This window comes from Entelurus aequoreus, linkage group LG14 (genome assembly GCF_033978785.1).
Source record: "Entelurus aequoreus isolate RoL-2023_Sb linkage group LG14, RoL_Eaeq_v1.1, whole genome shotgun sequence".
Taxonomy (NCBI): domain Eukaryota; kingdom Metazoa; phylum Chordata; class Actinopteri; order Syngnathiformes; family Syngnathidae; genus Entelurus; species Entelurus aequoreus.
This window is the reverse complement of record NC_084744.1, coordinates 29,402,214-29,428,058: the sequence shown is the minus strand read 5'-3', so window position 1 is coordinate 29,428,058 and position 25,845 is coordinate 29,402,214. Positions and strand designations below refer to the sequence as shown.

The 25,845-nt window shown below is 39.6% G+C and overlaps 1 protein-coding gene across 1 annotated transcript; it reads right to left on the bottom strand.

Moving 5' to 3' along the window:
- Positions 1-587: 587 nt before the first annotated feature.
- LOC133665333 (uncharacterized) lies at positions 588-24,594 on the bottom strand. The gene is made up of 7 exons (XM_062070606.1): positions 24,341-24,594; positions 15,820-15,964; positions 15,659-15,754; positions 13,850-13,994; positions 11,095-11,240; positions 4,837-4,976; positions 588-944 (listed from the first exon to the last, which is right to left on the bottom strand). Exons 1-7 carry the CDS (start codon positions 24,438-24,440, stop codon positions 799-801), a joined length of 918 nt encoding a protein of 305 aa, XP_061926590.1. The 5' UTR covers positions 24,441-24,594; the 3' UTR covers positions 588-798.
- Between the last annotated feature and the right edge of the window lie 1,251 nt (positions 24,595-25,845).

The window sequence follows — 25,845 nt, the reverse complement described above, 5'->3', positions numbered from 1 at the left end:
TCGAATCGTGGGGTGCCCAAAGATTCGCAGCCCTAATGTTCATGTTTGCAAGCGAGGTTGAAATGTCAATCCAATGTATTTCCGCTTGTCCAAGCTCCTTTTATACCAGTGGTCCCCAACCACCGGGCCGATCGGTACCGGGCTGCGCTAGAAATAAAAAAATAAATAAAAAATTAAATGAAATCAACATAAAAAACACAATATATACATTATATATCTATATAGACCAATACAGTCTGCAGGGAGACAGTCCGTAAGCACACATCGTATTTCTTTATGGAAAAAATAAAAATAAAAAAATAAAAAAAATCGCCCCCCCACACCCCCGGTCCGTGGGACAAATTTTCAAGCGTTGACCGGTCCCCAGCTACAAAAAGGTTGGGGACCACTGCTCTATACAACAGGAGCACTCTAGTGTTTTTAGGGAAATTTGCTGCAAAAAATGTTTGTCTCCCAAGTTTTAAACTGAAGTCGGGGTGTCATCCTGCACGCTGTCATCTTGCCGACAGAGAGTGCCACAAAAATATGGGAATGCAAGCTCGTTTCCAGGGGAGTGTGGTGAACAAAACTGAACCGTTGATCTTGGTGGAAAATGGCTTTTAATATTGACCTTATTATTGACAAAAGTGGTTTCATGTTTACACATTGCACACATGTCTATAATGACATAGAAAATACTGTGGTTATAAATGCAGTAGTGCTTTAAAAAGTTGGGGTTTGCAGGCTGTAACAGTAGAAAAGCATTAGTGGTCGGGAAAGTGTACTGCGGTCTTAAAGAACGGACAAAATCCTCGGTATTTAGGATAAGATCACTTTGCTTCCATCAAGGGGCGAAACCAGCAGCCGCGTAGAGCCCGGAGAGAAGAGGGGTCTCCATTTATTCCTCCAGATGACGTTACACACTCGGAACACCAGCAGGATGCACGCCAACACCAGGAGAGTGACTGAAGGGAAAGAAATCCGTGCAGGTTATTCACCAAACGGGTAAAAACATACGATGATAGAACTTATTATTACATTAGAACTAGAGATGTCCGATGATATCGGCAGTCCGATATTATCGGCCGATAAATGCTTTATGTAATATGTAAATGTAATATCGGAAATTGTCGGTATCGGTTTCAAAAAGTAAAAATGTATGACTTTTTAAAACGCCGGGAGAAGAAGAAGTACAGAGCGCCAATAAACCTTAAAGGCACTGCCTTTGCGTGCCCGCCCAGTCACATCATATCTACGGCTTTTCACACACAAAGTGAATGCACTGCATACTTGGTCAACAGCCATACAGGTCACACTGAGGGTGGCCGTATAAACAACTTTAACACTGTTACAAATATGCGCCACACTGTGAACCCACACCAAACAAGAATGACAAACACATTTCGGGAGAACATCCGCACCGTAACACAACATAAACACAACAGAACAAATACCCAGAATCCCTTACAGCACTAACTCTTACGGGACGCTACAATATACAAAACGTCCATTGACTTTTTAGGTTAACATTTTATTTGATAGTGTTTTTGTTTCTGTTAAATGCTCTTGTAAAATGTGAACCTTTTTCTCAAAATATTCCTACAGTGAATAAAACTTTTTTTCACTTTTTTTTTCTTTCCATAATTGTGTGAATGCTTTGAGCTTTCACACACATTTTTTTCTACACAAAAATTCATCTATTTATTAAACTTCTTCTTCTTCTCCAGATTTTTGAGCGCTCTACCTTCCACATTTTTCCTCCGATTCAAACCGTTCCAACTTCAACACATTCCACCATCCTGGAAATTCAAACTAGCTTTTTTCCAAGTTCAAAAAAATTTCAGGATTTTTCAGAATTCCAGGTTTTCCGGGACATTTTTCCCATTCAAAAAGAATTGGCCATTTTTTCAAACTTCCACCATTTCCACATTTTTCAATCGATTCAAACCATTCCACCTTCAACACATTCCACCATCCTGGAAATTCAAACGACCTTCTTTCCAAGTTCAAAAAAATTCCAGGATTTTTCAGAATTCCATGTTTTCCGGGACATTTTTCCCATTCAAAAAGAATTGGCCCTTTTTCAAACTTCCACCATTTCCACATTTTTCAATCGATTCAAACCATTCCACCTTTCAACACATTCCACCATCCTGGAAATTCAAACTACCTTTTTTCCAAGTTCAAAAAAATTCCAGGATTTTTCAGAATTCCAGGTTTTCCGGGACATTTTTCCCATTCAAAAAGAATTGGCCCTTTTTCAAACTTCCACCATTTCCACATTTTTCAATCGATTCAAACCATTCCACCTTTCAACACATTCCACCATCCTGGAAATTCAAACTACCTTTTTTCCAAGTTCAAAAAAATTTCAGGATTTTTCAGAATTCCAGGTTTTCCGGGACATTTTTCCCATTCAAAAAGAATTGGCCATTTTTTCAAACTTCCACCATTTCCACATTTTTCAATCGATTCAAACCATTCCACCTTCAACACATTCCACCATCCTGGAAATTCAAACTACCTTCTTTCCAAGTTCAAAAAAATTCCAGGATTTTTCAGAATTCCAGGTTTTCCGGGACATTTTTCCCATTCAAAAAGAATTGGCCCTTTTTCAAACTTCCACCATTTCCACATTTTTCAATCGATTCAAACCATTCCACCTTTTAACACATTCCACCATCCTGGAAATTCAAACTACCTTTTTTCCAAGTTCAAAAAAATTCCAGGATTTTTCAGAATTCCAGGTTTTCCGGGACATTTTTCCCATTCAAAAAGAATTGGCCATTTTTTAAACTTCCACCATTTCCACATTTTTCAATCGATTCAAACCATTCCACCTTCAACACATTCCACCATCCTGAAAATTCAAACTACCTTTTTTCCAAGTTAAAAAAAATTCCAGGATTTTTCAGAATTCCTGGTTTTCAGAAGCCCTATTTCCACCCTTTTTCTTTATGGCGACTACTCCTTCCACATTTTTCAACGCATTTGAACCTTTCTACCGTCAAAACATTCCTCTTAATTAGGACAAAAATTAAGTTGTTTTTTGAACTGGAAAAATTCCTGTTTTTTTCCGAAATTCCAGGAAATCCGTAATACCATTTCTCAATTCGACATGTTGCTACTTCAACATTTCTCGACCGATTTGAAAAATTCCAACATCAACCATTTCAACTCATTCAAGTTTTTTTACCATTTAAAAAAAAATCCCTGCTTTTCCCGAAATTCCCAAATTTGGGGGAAATTCCCATTGAAATCAATGGGACATTCTTCAAAATTCCAGAACTCCCTCATTTTTCATCTGATTCAAACCATTCCAACTTCAAACGGTTAAGCCTATTCGGGAATTGCGGGCTTTCCCTTGACAAATTCCAAACATTCCCAGAATTCCAGGTTTTCTGGGACATTTTTCCCCGTTAAAATTTAATTGGACATTTTCCATTTACCATTTCCACATTTTTCAACCTATTCAAACCATTCCACCTTCAACACATTCCACCATCCTGGAAATTCAAACTACCTTTTTTTCGAAGTTAAAAAAAATTCCAGGATTTTCCAGAATTCCTGGTTTTCCAAAGCCCTATTTCCACCCTTTTTTATGGCGACTACTCCTTCCACATTTTTCAACACATTTTAACCGTTCCACTGTCAAAACATTCCTCTTAATTAGGACAAAAATTAAGTTGTTTTTTTTAACTGGAAAAATTCCCGTTTTTTCCGAAATTCCAGGAATTCCGTAATACCATTTCTCAATTCGACATGTTGCTACTTCAACATTTCTCGACCGATTTGAAAAATTCCAACACCAACCATTTCAACTCATTCAAGTTTTTTACCATTTAAAAAAAAATCCTTGCTTTTCTCAGAAATTCCCAAATTTGGGGGAAATTCCCATTGAAATGAATGGGACATTCTTCAAAGCTCCAGAACTCCCTCATTTTTCATCTGATTCAAACTGTTCTAACTTCAAAATATTCAACCTGTTTGGGAATTGTGTGCTCTACTTCAGCGGTCCCCAACCACCGGGCCTACCGGGCCGCACAAGAAATTAAAAAAAATAAATAAATAATTAAAAAAAAAAAAATTAAATCAACATAAAAAACACAATATATACATTATATATCAATATAGATCAATACAGTCTGCAGGGATACAGTCCGTAAGCACACATGATTGTATTTCGTTTTGAAAAAAAAAAAAAAAAAAATTAATAAAAATAAATAAATAAACCCCCCCCGGTCCGTGGGACAAATTTTCAAGCATTGACCGGTCCGCAGCTCCAAAAAGGTTGGGGACCACTGCTCTACTTCAACAATTAAAAAAAAAATCCAGGATTTCAGTTTAACTTCAGCATTGGAGCATTCCCACGCATCTCCTTCAGGAATTGCCTCATCTAGTAGACTTTAATGTTGAAAAATTGCATGATTTTACAAGATCAATGATAATGTGAAAGTTCGACTCCTACCTTGTTTATTTCCGTGATGACCATCTTAAAGTTTTGTAATCAATCAGAAATATTAAGCAGTTAAAATGCGCCAAACATGGATAAGTATGGACAGTGTTTTGCATTTTTCCCATCATGCATTGCAATGGATTTAAATAGGGTGTGATTTTGAATTACGTGTTGTGCTTGGACATTTTTTTTTATAACATCCACAAAGTTCAGTGAGCAAGTTGTGTTATTTGTGACCATGTTCTTTTTTTTCTTCGATTGGGTCATTAACCTGAATTACTGACGCTGTCCACAAGATGGCGACAAATTTGCAGCAATCGGATATTTCAAATGAAGTTCTCTCCTGTGTTGCATGGAGGCATGCCGTGCACCTGAATTAGATAAAGCACAGGTGAACTCACCCATGAAAATGGTGTTGGGAGTGGGGTCAGCCGGGACGAAATGTTTCCAGACGTTTCCAAGCAGCGCCACAATCACGACGGGGTACACGGTCAGAATGTTGCGCACCCAGCGATCCAGGATCCAGTTTTCAAGGATGAACCTAGACAGACATTACGGTTAGCATTCCTTATTTCACTTGGACGATTTACACAGCTGATAAACATTATCATTGTTAGCATGATATAAACCCCGTTTCCATATGAGTTGGGAAATTGTGTTAGATGTAAACGGAATACAATGATTTGCAAATCATTGTATTCCGTTTACATCTAACACAATTTCCCAACTCATATGGAAACGGGGTTTGTATATATCATGATGTATAACAACAATAATGCAAGTAACCCTTTCAAAGTTTCAAAAAAGTGCGAAAAATGACATACGTGGTAGAATATGACTTTAGTTACGCTGAGGCTAGTTTTCTGGATTTTCTTCGCCGACGGCCATAAAGCAAAGGAAAAAGGTGTAATATTGTTTGTGCTACGGCGCCATCTTTAGGACGAGTTCGCTCAGCGCAGGTGCTGCTGGGTGAACGTCTACAGTATTTCCTTCCGGAAGTACAAGTGCGGTTTTGTCCGCATTTCTCCTTCATTCATCACTATAGCAACGTTTGTAAGTTTTACAATATAACTACAACAATTCTTACTGACTAAATAGTCCCATGTGTGATGTCTGTAGGAGTGTTTTCATGCATATTTGTACGTGCTGCTGTAATGCAGTGAATAGCATTGTTAGCATGAGCTAATATGTTAACACGTTTACGAGTGTCTGTGTTAGTAGTATTAACTTACAATGGCATTCTTTTTGTGTTGTTTCAATTTCACAAATTCCTCAGTAAATTCACCAAAACGTCACGGTGGAGTTATACAGTATTTCTTTCTGTTAAGTGTTTTGAACTGGAAGTAGAAGTGCGATGCCGTCTTCTAGCCGTCCATAGCGTTTCTACTCGTACCTATTTTTCATTCGTCACTCCAAGTTTTACAATATAACTAAAACAATTCTTACTTACTAAACGTCCCATGTGTGATGTCTGTAGGAGTGTTTTCATGCATATTTGTACGTGAAATTTTTTTTCTTCACTGTCGGCCATAACGCAAATAGTTTTAAAACTATTACTAAAACTGAAAGGGTGTGTTATTGTTTGTGCTATGGCGCCATCTTTTGGACGAAATTGCTGCATTGCTCTTCTGTTTAGAACTTTGAACCGGAAGTACAAGTGCTGTTCTGTCGTCTAGCCGTCCATAGCGTTTCTACTCGTACCGATTCTTCATTCGTCACGCCGAGCAACGTTTGTAAGTTTTACAATATAACTACAACAATTCTTACTTACTAAATCGTCCCGTGTGTGACGTCTGTTGGAGTGTTTTCATGCATATTTGTACGTGCTGTTGTAATGCAGTGAATAGCATCGTTAGCATTAGCTAATATGCTAACAAGTTTACGAGTGTCTGTGTTAGTATTATTAACTTACAATGGCATTCTTTTTGTGTTGTTTCAATTTCACAAATTCCTCAGTAAATTCACCAAAACGTCACGGTGGAGTTATACAGTATTTCTTTCTGTTACGTGTTTTGAACTGGAAGTAGAAGTGCGATGCTGTCTTCTAGCCGTCCATAGCGTTTCTACTCGTACCGATTCTTCATTCGTCACTCCAATTTTACAATATAACTACAACAATTCTTACTTACTAAACGTCCCATGTGTGCTGTCTGTTGGAGTGTTTTCATGCATATATTGTACGTGAAATTTTTTTTCTTCACTGTCGGCCATAACGCAAATAGTTTTAAAACTATTACTAAAACTGAAAGGGTGTGTTATTGTTTGTGCTACGGTGCCATCTTTTGGACGAAATTGCTGCTTTGCTTTTCCGTTTAGAACTTTGAACCGGAAGTACAAGTGCCGTTCTGTCGTCTAGCCGTCCATAGCGTTTCTACTCGTACAGATTCTTCATTCATCACTGTGAGCAACGTTTGTAAGTTTTACAATATAACTACAACAATTCTGACTGACTAAAATGCCCCATGTGTGATGTCTGTAGGAGTGTTTTCATGCATATTTGTACGTGCTGTTGTAATGCAGTGAATAGCATCGTTAGCATTAGCTAATATGCTAACAAGTTTACAAGTGTGTGTGTTAGTATTATTAACTTACAATGGCATTCTTTTTGTGTTGTTTCAGTTTCACAAATTCCTCAGTAAATTCACCAAAACGTCACGGTGGAGTTATACAGTATTTCTTTCTGTTAAGTGTTTTGAACTGGAAGTAGAAGTGCGATGCCGTCTTCTAGCCGTCCATAGCGTTTCTACTCATACCGATTCTTCATTCGTCACTCCAAGTTTTACAATATAACTACAACAATTCTTACTTACTAAACGTCCCATGTGTGATGTCTGTAGGAGTGTTTTCATGCATATTTGTACGTGAAAATGTTTTCTTCACTGACGGCCATAACGCAAATGGTTTTAAAACTATTACTAAAACTGAAAGGGTGTGTTATTGTTTGTGCTATGGCGCCATCTTTTGGACGAAATTGCTGCATTGCTTTTCTGTTTAGAACTTTGAAGCGGAAGTACAAGTGCTGTTCTGTCTTTTAGCCGTCCATAGCGTTTCTACTCGTACCGATTCTTAATTCGTCACTCCGAGCAACGTTTGTAAGTTTTACAATATAACTACAACAATTCTTACTTACTAAATCGTCCCATGTGTGATGTCTGTAGGAGTGTTTTCATGCATATTTGTACGTGCTGTTGTAATGCAGTGAATAGCATCGTTAGCATTAGCTAATATGCTAACACATTTACAAGTGTCTGTGTTAGTATTATTAACTTACAACGACATTCTTTTTGTGTTGTTTCAGTTTCACAAATTCCTCAGTGAATTCACCAAAACGTCACGGTGGAGTTATACAGTATTTCTTTCTGTTAAGTGTTTTGAACTGGAAGTAGAAGTGCGATGCCGTCTTCTAGCCGTCCATAGCGTTTCTACTCGTACCGATTCTTCATTCGTCACTCCAATTTTACAATATAACTACAACAATTCTTACTTACTAAACGTCCCATGTGTGATGTCTGTTGGAGTGTTTTCATGCATATTTTGTACGTGAAATTTTTTTTCTTCACTGACGGCCATAACGCAAATAGTTTTAAAACAAACTGAAAGGGTGTGTTATTGTTTGTGCTATGGCGCCATCTTTTGGACGAAATTGCTGCATTGCTCTTCTGTTTAAAGCTTTGAACCAGAAGTACAAGTGCTGTTCTGTCGTCTAGCCCAGTGGTTCTCAAATGGGGGTACGCGTACCCCTGGGGGTACTTGAAGGTATGCCAAGGGGTACGTGAGATTTTTTTTAAATAGTCTAAAAATAGCAACAATTCAAAAATCCTTTATAAATATAAATAAAAACCTATCTTTTTTTCCAAATAGTTCAAGAAAGACCACTACAAATGAGCACTATTTTGCATTTAATAAACCAGAAACTGATGACATAGTGCTGTATTTTACTTTTTTTCAACCAAAAATGATTTGCTCTGATTAGGGGGTACTTGAATTAAAAAAAATTTCACAGGGGGTACATCACTGAAAAAAGGTTGAGAACCACTGGTCTAGCCGTCCATAGCGTTTCGACTCGTATGGATTCTTCATTCATCACCCCGAGCAACGTTTGTAAGTTTTACAATATAACTAAAACAATTCTTACTTACTAAATTGTCCCGTGTGTGATGTCTGTAGGAGTCTTTTCATCGTAATGCAGTGAATAGCATCGTTAGCATTAGCTAATATGTTAACAAGTTTACGAGTGTCTGTGTTAGTATTATTAACTTACAACGACATTCTTTTTGTGTTGTTTCAATTTCACAAATTCCTCAGTAAATTCACCAAAACGTCACCGTGGAGTTATACAGTATTTCTTTCTGTTACGTGTTTTGAACTGGAAGTAGAAGTGCGATGCCGTCTTCTAGCCGTCCATAGCGTTTCTACTCGTACCGATTCTTCATTCGTCACTCCGAGCAACCTTTGCAAGTTTTACAATGTAACTAAAACAATTCTTACTGACTAAACGTTCCACGTGGGATGTCTGTAGGAGTGTTTTCATGCATATTTTTACGTGCTGTCGTAATGCAGTGAAGCTAGCGTCGTTAGCATTAGCTAATATGCTAACACGTTTACAAGTGTCTGTGTTAGTATTATTAACTTACAACAACATTCTTTTTGTGTTGTTTCAATTCCACAAATTCCTCAGTAAATTCACCAAAACGTCATCGAGTCTGTTTAGCTAAATGGAGAGCTAGCTTGCGCAGCTAGTGTGTCCATGACGATGACTTCTGTTTTGTTTGATCATCCGTTTTACTGCCGTGTTACAGACACCGTTTGGGAACAATTAAGGTATGTAAATAAACATTTACACAATATTTCTGTGTAAACAACACATTTCATAACGTATATACCTGCGGCTTATAGTCCGGTGCGGCTAATATATGTTATAATTATATAGGGGGGGGTTACCCACATATGCGGTCCTCTCCAAGGTTTCTCATAGTCATTCACACCGACGTCCCACTGGGGTGAGTTTTTCCTTGCCCGTATGTGGGCTCTGTACCGAGGATGTCGTTGTGGCTTGTGCAGCCCTTTGAGACACTTGTGATTTAGGGCTATATAAATAAACATTGATTGATTGATTGATATGGAAACATGTTTTTTTTCTTTTAAGACTTAGTGGGTGCGGCTTATATACCGGTGCGCTTTATAGTCTGGGAAATACTAGGGGTGTAACGGTACACAAACATTTCGGTTCGGTACGTACCTCGGTTTAGAGGTCACGGTTAGGTTTATTTTCGGTACAGTGACTAGGGGCGGTTGTCTGGATTAGGTCATATAGTGTATTGATTGCATTATTTTTGCACCATGACTAGGGGCGGTTGTCTGGATTAGGTCATATAGTGTGTTGATTGCATTATTTTTGCACCATGACTAGGGGCGGTTGTCTGGATTAGGTCATATAGTGTGTTGATTGCATTATTTTTGCACCATGACTAGGGGCGGTTGTCTGGATTAGGTCATATAGTGTGTTGATTGCATTATTTTTGCACCATGACTAGAGGCGGTTGTCTGGATTAGGTCATATAGTGTGTTGATTGCATTATTTTTGCACCATGACTAGGGGCGGTTGTCTGGATTAGGTCATACAGTGTGTTGATTGCATTATTTTTGCAGCATGACTAGGGGCGGTTGTCTGGATTAAGTCATACAGTGTGTTTATTGCACTATTTTTGCACCATGACTAGGGGCGCTTGTCTGGATTAGGTCATACAGTGTGTTGATTGCATTATTTTTGCACCATGACTAGGGGCGGTTGTCTGGATTAGGTCATACAGTGTGTTGATTGCATTATTTTTGCACCATGACTAGGGGCGGTTGTCTGGATTAAGTCATACAGTGTGTTGATTGCACTATTTTTGCACCATGACTAGGTGCGGTTGTCTGGATTAGGTCATATAGTGTGTTGATTGCATTATTTTTGCACCATGACTAGGGGCGCTTGTCTGGATTAGGTCATATAGTGTGTTGATTGCATTATTTTTGCACCATGACTAGGGGCGGTTGTCTGGATTAGGTCATACAGTGTGTTGATTGCATTATTTTTGCACCATGACTAGGGGCGGTTGTCTGGATTAGATCATAGTAAGAAAACAACAAAATATAAATTTTTTGGTTATTTATTTACCAAATGTGCAAGCAATGGCATAACATACATAAACACACAGGGTCCATTGCCAGGGTTAATGTGGTCAACATATATAAAATAAAAACTAAATAAGATAAGGCTCAGAATGGTTTCTTAACAAAACTTTTCTACATATAAAGTGCTTTTTTTGATTGATTGATTGATTGATTGAGACTTTTATTAGTAGATTGCACAGTACAGTACATATTCCGTACAATTGACCACTAAATGGTAACACCCCAATAAGTTTTTCAACTTGTTTAAATCGGGGTCCACGTTAATCAACATTAAACTGCCTCAAGTTGTTGCTCAGATTAAACCGAACCGAACCGAAACCCCCGAACCGAACCGAAACCCCCAAACCAAACCGAAACCCCCGTACCGAAACGGTTCAATACAAATACACGTACCGTTACACCCCTAGAAAAGACAGTATTACTACTTAAAGAAGATTCTTCACCACACAATGCCAAGTCTTGGACCTCTTTGGTCCGCTTACCATAAAACCAGCTCAGCAAACAGGATGCAGAGAGACACGGTTGCTGCCGTGCTCCTGACCACGCCCCACAGTTGAAGAACCAGAGTGAAGTTGATCAAAGAAGCAATGGCCGTCCAGGTGGTGTAGAGAGCCAGACCATTCTGGACCTTCAAGTTGTCATTGATGGACACAAAATGTTGTTATTGAAGGAAGATCAGTCATTCCCCCAACAGGAAGAACACACACAGGAAGGAAAAGTGGTAGTAGTGTGGTCTAAGTTTTTACTGACATGAACATTCCAGAATTGTTATGGTAGGTTTTGATAAGTCACCTACGGGACTGAAAAAGCATTGTTTGGTTTATTTATGATTATTTATAAACAAAATGTCATTATTCTCCTTTGTTTCTATTTTTGAGTTTAGATACCTATATTTGTATATCCGATCACGTCTGTGTATATTTGTTCCTTGTAAAAAAAACAATAAATATCAAGTTTAATTCATTTTAAAAAAACTTGCCAGATCTACATGAATTCAACGAGATGACAACTTTTTATGTCAGATTCAGTACACTTTGTTTTTTAACATCATATCGTTTTGTACAAACCCCGTTTCCATATGAGTTGGGAAATTGTGTTGGATGTAAATATAAACGGAATACAATGATTTGCAAATCATTTTCAACCATATTCAGTTGAATATGCTACAAAGACAACATATTTGATGTTCAAACTGATAAACATTTTTTTTTGTGCAAATAATCATTAACTTTAGAGTTTGATGCCAGCAACACGTGACAAAGAAGTTGGGAAAGGTGGCAATAAATACTGATAAAGTTGAGGAATGCTCATCAAACACTTATTTGGAACATCCCACATGTGAACAGGCAAATTGGGAACAGGTGGGTGCCATGATTGGGTATAAAAGTAGATTCCATGAAATGCTCAGTCATTCACAAACAAGGATGGGGCGAGGGTCACCACTTTGTCAACAAATGCGTGAGCAAATTGTTGAACAGTTTAAGAAAAACCTTTTTCAGCCAGCTATTGCAAGGAATTTAGGGATTTCACCATCTACGCTCCGTAATATCATCAAAGGGTTCAGAGAATCTGGAGAAATCACTGCACGTAAGCAGCTAAGCCCGTGACCTTCCATCCCTCAGGCTGTACTGCATCAACAAGCGACATCAGTGTGTAAAGGATACCACCACATGGGCTCAGGAACACTTCAGAAACCCACTGTCAGTAACTACAGTTGGTCGCTACATCTGTAAGTGCAAGTTAAAACTCTCCTATGCAAGGCGAAAACCGTTTATCAACAACACCCAGAAACGCCGTCGGCTTCGCTGGGCCTGAGCTCATCTAAGATGGACTGATACAAAGTGGAAAAGTGTTCTGTGGTCTGAAGAGTCCACATTTCAAATTGTTTTTGGAAACTGTGGACGTCGTGTCCTCCGGACCAAAGAGGAAAAGAACCATCCGGATTGTTATAGGCGCAAAGTGTAAAAGCCAGCATGTGTGATGGTATGGGGGTGTATTAGTGCCCAAGACATGGGTAACTTACACATCTGTGAAGGCGCCATTAATGCTGAAAGGTACATACAGGTTTTGGAGCAACATATGTTGCCATCAAAGCAACGTTCCCATGGACGCCCCTGCTTATTTCAGCAAGACAATGCCAAGCCACGTGTTACATCAACGTGGCTTCATAGTAAAAGAGTGCGGGTACTAGACTGGCCTGCCTGTAGTCCAGACCTGTCTCCCATTGAAAATGTGTGGCGCATTATGAAGCCTAAAATAGCACAAGGGAGACCCCCGGACTGTTGAACAACTTAAGCTGTACATCAAGCAAGAATGGGAAAGAATTCCACCTGAGAAGCTTCAAAAATGTGTCTCCTCAGTTCCCAAACGTTTACTGAGTGTTGTTAAAAGGAAAGGCCATGTAACACAGTGGTGAACATGCCCTTTCCCAACTACTTTGGCACGTGTTGCAGCCATGAAATTCTAAGTTAATTATTATTTGCAAAAAAAAATTAAGTTTATGAGTTTGAACATCAAATATGTTGTCTTTGTAGCATATTCAATTGAATATGGGTTGAAAAGGATTTGCAAATCATTGTATTCCGTTTATATTTACATCTAACACCATTTCCCAACTCATATGGAAACGGGGTTTGTATCTTATAGCCTTGTATTTTGATGACTATGTCTGTTTTATTCCCATGCCATGGATGTAGAGATATACTGCACCACTCATCCCTCAGCTGGAGTCGTAGAAACTACCTGAACTGTGAAATGCGGTGGAACTTTGCCTGGACTTCCAGAAAGAGGGAATTGACTGATATCTTGTTGTTTGTTCCATTTCCGTATCGTTCCACCAACGGTGGTCTCTTTTTCAGCGAGTTTCTGTTAATTGCCTTTGAGCCCACCCCGGTCTTGTGTAGGTCTACAATCTTGTCCCCGTGGTCCTTTCCCAGCTCCGTGCTGGAAGCAGTTCCTGTGACAAGGACGAGGACTAATTTGTGGGATTAACAGGCACGTACCAGGTGTGGGGGGGTCACTATGCGTGCTGGTTGCAGGTAATCCAACACTTATTTCCCTCAAACGCAAATTAATGTACAGTTAAACCCTTTTAAAGCTATTATTTGAAGTTAGCAAACACTGTAAAGTGTTCATATGTTTGTGAGGGGGTGAATGAGGGCATCAAGTTCTACCGTCTCAAAAGGCAATAATGCACTGGTCGCTATGGCAACAGCTTCGTTACTGAAGTTGACCTACCAGGATTCTGAGACAGGACAGGTCTTTAGGGTAGTAGGTCTTCAGCCACAGCCCATAATAGTCCGTGGCGAAGCAACAGACGCTCAAGGCGCTGCAACTGGACACCAGTACCAGGATCAATACGACCAGTGCAGCCAGCATCAACCTGAAATGGGGAAGACATGGAACAGAAATCAAACTGGGAGCCAAGTTTATAACAGTTGTTACAACAACAATGTGGTCATTTTATATACAAACCCCGTTTCCATATGAGTTGGGAAATTGTGTTAGATGTAAATATAAACGGAATACAATGATTTGCAAATCCTTTTCAACCCATATTCAGTTGAATATGCTACAAAGACAACATATTTGATGTTCAAACTCATAAACTTGTTTTTTTTTTGCAAATAATAATTAACTTAGAATTTCATGGCTGCAACACGTGCCAAAGTAGTTGGGAAAGGGCATGTTCACCACTGTGTTACATGGCCTTTCCTTTTAACAACACTCAGTAAACGATTGGGAACTGAGGAAACTAATTGTTGAAGCTTTGAAAGTGGAATTCTTTCCCATTCTTGCTTGATGTACAGCTTAAGTTGTTCAACAGTCCGGGGGTCTCCCTTGTGCTATTTTAGGCTTCATAATGCGCCACACATTTTCAATGGGAGACAGGTCTGGACTGCAGGTGGGCCAGGAAAGTACCGGCACTCTTTTTTTTACAAAGCCACGCTGTTGTAACACGTGCTTAATGTGGCTTGGCATTGTCTTGCTGAAATAAGCAGGGGCGTCCATGAAAAAGACGGCATATGTTGTTCCAAAACCTGTATGTACCTTTCAGCATTAATGACGCCTTCACAGATGTGTAAGTTACCCATGTCTTGGGCACTAATACACCCCCATACCATCACACATGCTGGATTTTACACTTTGCGCCTAGAACAATCCGGATGGTTCTTTTCCTCTTTGGTCCGGAGGACACGACATCCACAGTTTCCAAAAACAATTTAAAATACTTTTCCACTTTGCATTAGTCCATCTTAGATGAGCTCGGGCCCAGCGAAGCCAACTGCGTTTCTGGGTGTTGTTGATAAACGGTTTTCGCCTTGCATAGGAGAGTTTTAACTTGCACTTACAGATGTAGCGACCAACTGTAGTTACTGACAGTGGGTTTCGGAAGTGTTCCTGAGCCTATGTGGTGATATCCTTTACACACTGATGTCGCTTGTTGATGCAGTACAGCCTGAGGGATGGAAGGTCACGGGCTTAGCTGCTTACGTGCAGTGATTTCTCCAGATTCTCTGAACCCTTTGATGATATTACGGAGCGTAGATGGTGAAATCCCTAAATTCCTTGCAATAGCTGGTTGAGAAATGTTTTTCTTAAACTGTTCAACAATTTGCTCACGCATTTGTTGACAAAGTGGTGACCCTCGCCCCATCCTTGTTTGTGAATGACTGAGCATTTCATGGAATCTACTTTTATACCCAATCATGGCACCCACCTGTTCCCAATTTGCCTGTTCACCTGTGGGATGTTCCAAATAAGTGTTTGATGAGCATTCCTCAACTTTATCAGTATTTATTGCCACCTTTCCCAACTTCTTTGTCACGTGTTGCTGGCATCAAATTCTAAAGTTAATGATTATTTGCAAAAAAAAAAATGTTTATGAGTTTGAACATCAAATATGTTGTCTTTGTAGCATATTCAACTGAATATGGGTTGAAAATGATTTGCAAATCATTGTATTCCGTTTATATTTACATCTAACACAATTTCCCAACTCATATGGAAACGGGGTTTGTCAGAAGGTAAAAAGGGTCAACATACTCTCGGTCCCACAGGAGCAGCCAGATCATGTTGAGCAGCATGTTGGCGGCCCAGCAGCCGTAGAAGGTGTAAGGCAACAGACTTTGAGCCCAGGATCTGTGGAACGAGACAAACATGTTCAGACGCACCTCGGAATAAGTCCACTGTGCATCTTTGCTTACCCTCGGAACACAAACAAGGTAACATAAATGACCATCAAGGAGAGCCAGGTGTAGATGACACCCCAGATGGAGAAGGTCCAGCTGGCGGGAGTGATGTCCGTCTCATAGCGGCCCGACACATTGCCTGTTGAGAAATGGAAGGGGCCTGCAAGGGGGAAGCGTCGACAAGAGTTACCTTTCAAAATAAAGCAGGTTGGACACATTTTAGTAGTGTCAGGATGGTCCATTTGACATCCCTGGGTCACAGAAGTCCACGGTGAAGATGATGAGGAATGCAATTATAGCCTGATTGATAATCACCCTTTTACAGTTTTTACGATTATTACGCATTCATCATTTCACAAAATGCATTTTTATAAAAGCACAGATTTAACACTGTTTAACACTGTTTTACTGGAATGTAATTAGTTACTCAAAACTAAGCAACAGTAGAGCGTAAAGTGCACATTTTGAACAATTCTGCAATGTTTCGAGTAACAAAGTGCTAAAGCACACTAGGGATGAGCAATTAGGCTTAAAAACGATACGCAATAACTTGGCATATAAATGATAATAGCACTAGAGATGTCCGATAATGGCTTTTTTGCCGATATCCGATATTGTCCAACTCTTAATTACCGATACCGATATATACAGTCGTGGAATGAACACATTATTATGCCTAATTTTATTGTGATGCCCCGCTGGATGCATTAAACAATGTAACAAGGTTTTCCAAAATAAATCAACTCAAGTTATGGAAAAAAAAATGCCAACAAGGCACTGCCATATTTATGATTGAAGTCACAAAGTGCATTATTTTTTTTAACATGCCTCATGGGTGTATATTATAGCGTCCCAGAAGAGTTAGTGCTGCAAGGGGTTCCGGGTATTTGTTCCGTTGTGTTTATGTTGTGTTACGGTGCGGATGTTCTCCCGAAATGTGTTTTGTCATTCTTGTTTGGTGTGGGTTCACAGTGTGGCGCATATTTGTAACAGTGTTAAAGTTGTTTATATGGTCACCCTCAGTGTGACCTGTATGGCTGTTGACCAAGTATGCCTTGCATTCACTTGTGTGTGTGAAAAGCCGTAGATATTATGTGACTGGGCCGCCACGCAAAGGCAGTGCCTTTAAGGTTTATTGGCGCTCTGTACTTCTCCCTACGTCCGTGTACACAGCGGCGTTTTAAAAAGTCATAAATTTTACTTTTAGAAGGCCCACGGCACATTCTAAAAATACTATTAAAATAAACAAAAACATAACAAAAGTGAAATAAAAAAGCTTAAAGGTGAAATGTAATTTAGAAAAAGTTGCAATGTTGACTAATAAAACAAAGCTGTTTTTTTCTTTCAAACTGTCATTGCTCAAAACATAATATTGAATCAAAATCAATGTTATTATGAATTATTGACCTATCCAAGGTTCCCATTACTTCACATCAAATCACTAAGAAAAATATTTTTGGTGGAAGATTTTGCATATTTTGTGTGTTTGCCATTAAAAACATAGTTTTGTTTGACAAAAAAGGGCGGAAAACAAACAAACAAACAGAAAAACAACATTAAAAAAAACGAAAACATTTTGAAATGAGGAATAGATCTGAAGTTGAGGTAGACTCCAGAGATTTAAGCGTTCAATATAAAATGTATGTATGCCCTGGCACACCATTATCATCATTTCATGACCCAAGCAAAACACTTTTTACACTTTTGTACTGAAATAAATACACCTAACACTTATTCAATAAAAACATAGAAAAAACTACCAGCAGCGGTAAAGTTCAGATCCATGAAGGACAGAAGAAAGTGAATGAATGTTTATAACTGAATACATTTACATATGCATACACATTTGTTTTCTTTTTTTATTATTTCTTTTAATGATTTAAGTAATGTTTATGACAACCTTTTTCCAAAACACAATATAGAATGTGAGATATAACAGGATAATGCATACGTTTATCATTTGTTTTCAAAATGCTTACAAAAAAGTGGGACCCCAAAAATTTACTGTTGGGCCCCATTTTTATGACTTGATGGGGTCCCTGGGACCCCATTTTGAAAATTCCTAGCGCCAACACTGCTGTCAACAGAGGAGAAAAAATGCTTTATTTAAATAAATATATTATTTATAAAGCAAGTTGGAGTATCATTGGCAAATGTTCACTTAGTCCCGGCCTCGGCACGCATATATGTGTCCTCTTTTTGGGATTTCACAATATGGTCAGCCTATTTTAGCATCCTGGCAAAGTACACTGATAGTTAGCATGCTGATACACGTTAACAGTTAGCATACTTGCTTGGCAGAATAGAGCATCACAAACCATGATTTTCAGGCTTAAACATACAAAATCAGCTAAATGTTCTAGTCCGGTGGGAAGTTGTATGAACGGCTCACAAGTAAAAACACTATAAAGAGCCGTTCTAAAGACTCGATTCGTTCGTGAACGTCACATTTCTGACAAGGCAAAGCAAGCAGCACAATGTAGAACAGACTTCACGACGGGGGTGTCAAACTCAAATACAGAGTGGACCAAAATTTAAAAGTGAACAAAGCCGCGGGCCAAGGTTGAACAAATTAACCGTTTAATAGGGACCCAAACAAGTTTTGCGTTGAATATTGAACAAGCAAGGCTTATATAACTTTATAGTGACATGCAAAATCCAGTTTCAAATGATAATAATAATAATTAATAATATCAATGGCATATCAAATACAATTTCAATAAAAATGTAATGCCTCTTTTCTATTTGCAGCCTTCTGAGGTAAATATCAACATTAACTTTTTCCATAGGCTAATAAATTTGAAAATAAAATAAGAATGAATAAACCAACCATTCAGGACTTTAAACTGCTCAGTTTGCAACACACTGATCTAATCTGATGTGCCCAAGCCAGATACCTGCCATCTTTTCTTGGATGCTAGTTCATTAATGGGGCTCAGGTGGGCGGGGATGGGGGAGCGGGGTTTGGTGGTAGCGGGGGGTGTATATTGTAGCGTCCCGGAAGAGTTAGTGCTGCAAGGGGTTCTGGATATTTGTTCTGTTGTGTTACGGTGCGGATGTTCTCCCGAAATGTGTTTGTCATTCTTGTTCGGTGTGGGTTCACAGTGTGGCGCATATTTGTAACAGTGTTAAAGGCCTACTGAAACCCACTACTACCGACCACGCAGTCTGATAGTTTATATAATACCTGGGATTTATATAGCGCTTTTCTAAGTACCCAAAGTCGCTTTACATGTTAAAAACCCATCATTCATTCACACCTGGTGGTGGTAAACTACTTTCGTAGCCACAGCTGCCCTGGGGTAGACTGATATATATATCAATGATGAAATCTTAACATTATAACACATGCCAATACGGCCGGGTTAACTTATAAAGTGACATTTTAAATTTGCCGCTAAACTTCCGGTTCGAAACGCCTCTGATGACGTATGCGCGTGACGTAGCCCGGGGAACACGGGTATGCCTTCCACACGAAAAAGCTCTGTTTTCATTTCATAATTCCACAGTATTCTGGACATCTGTGTTCGTGAATCTGTTGCAATTATGTTCATTGCATTATGGAGAAAGAAGCTGAGCAAGCAAAGAAGAAAGTTGTCGGTGCGAAACGGACGTATTTTTCGAATGAAGTCAGCAACAACAGTACACAGCCGGCGCGTCTTTGTTTACATTCCCGAAAGATGCAGTCAAGATGGAAGAACTCGGATAACAGAGACTCTAACCAGGAGGACTTTTGACTTCGATACACAGACGCCTGTAGAGAACTGGGACAACACAGACTCTTACCAGGATTACTTTGATTTGGATGACAAAGACGCAGACGTGCTACCGTGAGTATGCAGCTTTGGCTTCTAAACATTTGATCGCTTGACCGTATGTGCGCAACTTTTTTTTGCGTATGTACGTAACTTTTTTAAAATACTTTTTTTTTTTCTGTCTTGCCTCTTGGTGAGGGTGGTCGCATTTTTCCGTGCTCCTCCTCCTTCCCGCTTGCTTTCTTGTGTCCTTGTCTTTGTCTGAACTTTTTGAAGCCTCTTTTCTTGAGCTGTCCTCAAATCTAAACATCAAAATGAATTTGATCAACTGGACTCTCGACGCAATTGACACAGTCTTTTCGACAAGGAAAAGAGGTTTGGGGGAGCCTGGCTGCCCTGATGGAACCATTGCTGCGGGGTACGTGAGAGATTCCTGGAATACTTGGAGAATCATGTGCCTCTCAGTCCTTTCCATCGAGGACGTGGAAGACATCTACCTATTTGGAGCTGTGATCGCAGGGCATTTGCTGATTGGGCTGGGCATTGCTCTGGTGTATCGTCAAATTCGGAAGACGATGGCAGCCACTCAAGGGGCCAACAGGCTGTTCAACGCAATGGAAGGATTGGGTCGTGCTGTGGGATCACAGACTGGAGCGATTGCTGATTTGAATCGCAAGGTGGATTCCATCTTGATGAAGTTAGAGAAAGAATAAATTGGAATTGTCAGAGCCAGCATACAGAGCAGGAATGTCATTGTTTTGACTGCTCGAAGAAAAAAACAAAATCTTAATCTACGATTTGACTCCCTCGAATGGCCTTGAGGAACAGGCTGTTTGAAAACACTCCCCTGAGGACTCCTCAAAGATGGACGCTTTTGACCTTCCCTTTTTTTTCAAAAGCACCTGGGTCGGACTCTTGAACTCTTGAACTTTTGGGGCCGGCCTCGGCCCATAAAGACAATTCCAACATCTCACCCAAGTTAATTGGGCATACATGCACGCACACACCCCTCCCCAAATCAACGCCTTCACCACTGCTTAATTCCTCCGGGGTTGTGGGGGCTGAGTAGCGCTCAACAGCAGCTGCCGGCCTCCAAGGTCCTGTTGGATGACTCTGTTGCGAGTTGTTGTGATTACATGTACCATGTTTATGTGTGCCATGCTATGTGAGGTTTTTTCCTCGGACTCAGTCTGGACCATTCCTGAGGGTCCAGCCTCAGACTGATATTTTTTTTACTCTTCCCCCCTTCCCCAATGTCACCTTTTTCCCACCTTTTTAAGGAGCGCCCTAAGTGGCTGATCCGTTGGCGGTCCCGTCTTGTCTCCCTGTAACGTATGTCTGCTCTTAGCGGGATTGTGCCGAAAATTTAATTTCAGTTCTTATGTGTCTTGTACATGTTAAGAATGGACAAATAAAGCTGCTCTGCTCTCTGAAAAGACGCAGACGTGCTACCGTGAGTATGCAGCTTTGGCTTCTAAACATTTGATCGCTTGACCGTATGTGCGCAACTTTTTTTTTGCGTATGTACGTAACTTTTTTAAAATATATAAGCTTTATGAACCTTGGGTTAGGTGAACGGTCTTTTGGGCTGAGGGATTGTGTGTGTTGATCAGGTGTTTGAATTGTATTGGCGTGTTCTATGGAGCTAGGAGCTAGCATAGGAGCTAGGAGTTAGCATAACAAAGACGTAGGTGTTTTTATGCAGGATTAATTTGTGTCATATTAAATATAAGCCTGGTTGTGTTGTGGCTAATAGAGTAAATATATGTCTTCTGTTTATTTACTGTTTTAGTCATTCCCAGCTGAATATCAGGTACCGTGAGTATGCAGCCTTGGCTGCTAAACATTTGATAGCTTGACCGTATGTGCGCGTCACGTACGTAACTTTTTAAAAATATATAAGCTTTATGAACCTTGGGTTAGGTGAACGGTCTTTTGGGCTGAGTGATTGTGTGTGTTGATCAGGTGTTTGAATTGTATTGGCGCGTTCTATGGAGCTAGGAGCTAGCAGAGGAGCTAGGAGCTAGCATAACAAACACCTAGGTGTTTTTATGCAGGATTAATTTGTGGCATATTAAATATAAGCCTGGTTGTGTTGTGGCTAATAGAGTAAATATATGTCTTGAGTTTATTTACTGTTGTAGTCATTCCCAGCTGAATATCAGGTCACCCCCGGCTCTCACAGCATCTTCCCTATCTGAATAGCTTCAACTCCCCACTAGTCCTTCACTTGCACTTTACTCATCCACAAATCTTTCATCCTCGCTCAAATTAATGGGGAAATTGTCGCTTTCTCGGTCCGAATCTCTCTCACTTCATGCGGCCATCATTGTAAACAATAGGGAACTTTGCGTATATGTTCAACTGACTACGTCACGCTACTTCCGGTAGGGGCAAGCCTTTTTTTATCAGATACCAAAAGTTGCGATCTTTATCGTCGTTGTTCTATACTAAATCCTTTCAGCAAAAATATGGCAATATCGCGAAATGATCAAGTATGACACACAGAATAGATCTGCTATCCCCGTTTAAATAAAAAAAATTCATTTCAGTAGGCCTTTAAAGTTGTTTATACGGCCACCCTTAGTGTGACCTGTATGGCTGTTGATCAAGTATGCCTTGCATTCACTTTGTGTGTGTGTGTGTAAAAGCCGCATATAGTATGTGACTGGGTAGGCATGCTGTTTGTATGGAGGAAAAGCGGACATGACGACAGGTTGTAGAGGATGTTGAAGGTAGTGCCTTTAAGGCACGCCCCCAATAATGTTGTCCGGGTGGAAATCGGGAGAAATTCTGGAGAATTGGTGCCCCGGGAGATTTTCGGGAGGGGCACTGAAATTCGGGAGTCTCCCGGGAAAATCGGGAGGGTTGGCAAGTATGAGTATTAGCGGGCCAACTGTAATGTTAATTTGATATTGCCTCAAGGGCCAAATGAACTTACACGGCGGCCCGCAGGCCAAATGGGTCACCAACGCGGTGCCCGCGGGCACCAGGTAGCCCGTAAGGACCAGATGAGTAGCCCGCTGGCCTGTTCTAAAAATAGCTCAAATAGCAGCACTTACCAGTGAGCTGCCTCTATTTTTTACATTTTATTTATTTACTAGCAAGCTGGTCTCGCTTTGCCCGACATTTTTAATTCTAAGAGAGACAAAACTCAAATAGAATTTGAAAACCCAAGAAAATATTTTAAAGACTTGTTCTTCACTTGTTTAAATAAATGCATACATTTTTTTTACTTTGCTTCTTATAACTTTCAGAAAGACAATTTTAGAGAAAAAATACAACCTTAAAAATGATTTTAGGATTTTTAAACACATATACCTTTTTACCTTTTAAATTCCTTCCTCTTCTTTTCTGACAATTTAAATCAATGTTCAAGTAAATTAATTTTTTTATTGTAAAGAATAATAAATACATTTTTATTTAATTCTTCATTTTAGCTTCTGATTTTTCGACGAAGAATATTTGTGAAATATTTCTTCAAATTTATGATTAAAATTCAAAAAAAATATTCTGGCAAATCTAGAAAATCTGTAGAATCAAATTTAAATCTTATTTCAAAGTCTTTTTAATTTCTTTTAAAAAATTTTGTTCTGGAAAATCTAGAAGAAATAATGATTTGTCTTTGTTAGAAATATAGCTTGGTCCAATTTGTTATATATTCTAACAAAGTGCAGATTGGCTTTTAACCTATTTAAAACATGTCATCAAAATTCTAAAATTAATCTTAATCCGGAAACGTTACTAATGATGTTCCATAAATTATTTTTTTAATTTTTTCAAAAAGATTCGAATTAGCTAGTTTTTCTCGTTTTTTTTCCGGTTGAATCTTGAATTTTAAAGAGTCGAAATTGAAGATAAACTATGTTTCAAAATTTAATTGTCATTTTTTTCCGTGTTTTCTCCTCTTTTAAACCGTTCAATTAAGTGTAAATATCATTAATTATTAATAATAACATAGAGTTAAAGGTAAATTGAGCAAATTGGCTATTACTGGCAATTTATTTAAGTGTGTATCAAACTGGTAGCCCTTCGCATTAATCAGTACCCAAGAAGTAGCTCTTGGTTTCAAAAAGGTTGGTGACCCCTGGTTTAAAACATACACAATTAGCTAAAAAGCTAACAAAAAAGTTTAACGTTTTAGCATCCTCGCAAGTACGCTTTTGATTGATTGAAACTTGTATTAGTAGATTGCACAGTACAGTACATATTCCGTACAATTGACCACTAATTGGTAACACCCCAATAAGTTTTTCAACTTGTTTAAGTCGGGGGTCCACGTTAATCAATTCATGGTAACAGTTAGCATACTTGTTTGGCAGAATAGAGCATCACAAACCATGATTTTTAGGCTTAAACAAACAAAATGAGCTAAATGTTCTAGTCCGGTGGGAAGTTGTATGAACGGCTCACAAGTCAAAACACTATAAAGAGCCGTTCTAAAGACTCGATTCGTTCGTGAACGTCCCATCTCTGACAAGGCAAAGCAAGCAGCGCAATGTAGAACAGACTTTACGATATTTGTCCACGAACAGTTTGAAATTCTGGTCGATTGTTCACGCCCACGATGGAAAGGCGATCATTTCACGACAAAATCAGAGCTCGTGTGATTTTGGACGATGCGTCCTTTAGAAAACTTTGGAATGCCACAGTGACGTCATCGGCGTCGCCCAGAATGTGGTTTGTGGACAACTTTGCACGGTGTTTGGAACTTGACAACGTGGACAAACGTCACGGACTAACACGAAGCAGCTGAATACATTTAACATGTTTGTGCTCACCTCTTCCCGATCCCGCCAAGGCGTTGACCACCAAAACGGCCACGAAAAGCACCGCACACGCGATAATGACCACGATGCGTGGAATACTGCTGTCCCTCATCGTTGTTTATTTAAGTATCTTCTTCTTTTTCTTGTTTATTTAAGTATCTTCTTGTTGTTGTTGTTGTTGCTTTCTTTGTCCACGAGCACGAGTAGCCTCCTCGCTTGCTGGCTGGAGCGCGCGCGCACGTTTTTTTCTCACGTGACGTGGGGACCCGCCCGCGTGACGTTGACGAGTCATGGAAAAAGTTGGCAGTTTTGTAATTGTCGACTTCTAACTGCCAAATATATATATATATAATATATATATATATATATATATATACAAACCCCGTTTCCATATGAGTTGGGAAATTGTGTTAGATGTAAATATAAACGGAATACAATGATTTGCAAATCCTTTTCAACCCATATTCAATTGAATGCACTACAAAGACAACATATTTGATGTTCAAATTAATAAACTTTTTTTGTTGTTGTTGCAAATAATAATTAACTTAGAATTTCACGGCTGCAACACGTGCCAGAGTAGTTGGGAAAGGGCATGTTCACCACTGTGTTACATGGCCTTTCCTTTTAACAACACTCAATAAACGATTGGGAACTGAGGAAACTAATTGTTGAAGCTTTGAAAGTGGAATTCTTTCCCATTCTTGTTTTATGTACAGCTTCAGTCGTTCAACAGTCCGGGGGTCTCCCTTGTGCTATTTTAGGCTTCATAATGCGCCACACATTTTCAATGGAAGACAGGTCTGGACTGCAGGCGGGCCAGGAAAGTACCCGCACTCTTTTGTTACGAAGCCACGCTGTTGTAACACGTGCTGAATGTGGGGGGGGGGGGTTACCCACATATTCGGTCCTCTCCAAGGTTTCTCATAGTCATTCACATTGACATCCCACTGGGGTGAGTTTTCCTTGCCCGTATGTGGGCTCTGTACCGAGGATGTCGTTGTGGCTTGTACAGCCCTTTGAGACACTTGTGATTTAGGGCTATATAAATAAACATTGATTGATTGATTGATAAGCAGGGGCGTCCATGAAAAAGACGGCGCTTAGATGGCAGCATATGTTGTTCCAAAACCTGTATGTACCTTTCAGCATTAATGGCGCCTTCACAGATGTGTAAGTTACCCATGTCTTGGGCACTAATACACCCCCATACCATCACACATGCTGCCTTTTCAACTTTGCGCCTATAACAGTCCGGATGGTTCTTTTCCTCTTTGGTCCGGAGGACACGACGTCCACAGTTTCCTAAAACAATTTGAAATGTGGACTAGTCAGACCACAGAACACTTTTCCACTTTGTATCAGTCCATCTTCGATGAGCTCGGGCCCAGAGAAGCCGGCGGCGTTTCTGGGTGTTGTTGATAAATGGCTTTCGCTTTGTAGCGACCAACTGTAGTTAGTGACAGTGGTTTTCTGAAGTGTTCCTGAGCCCATGTGGTGATATCCTTTAGGGATTG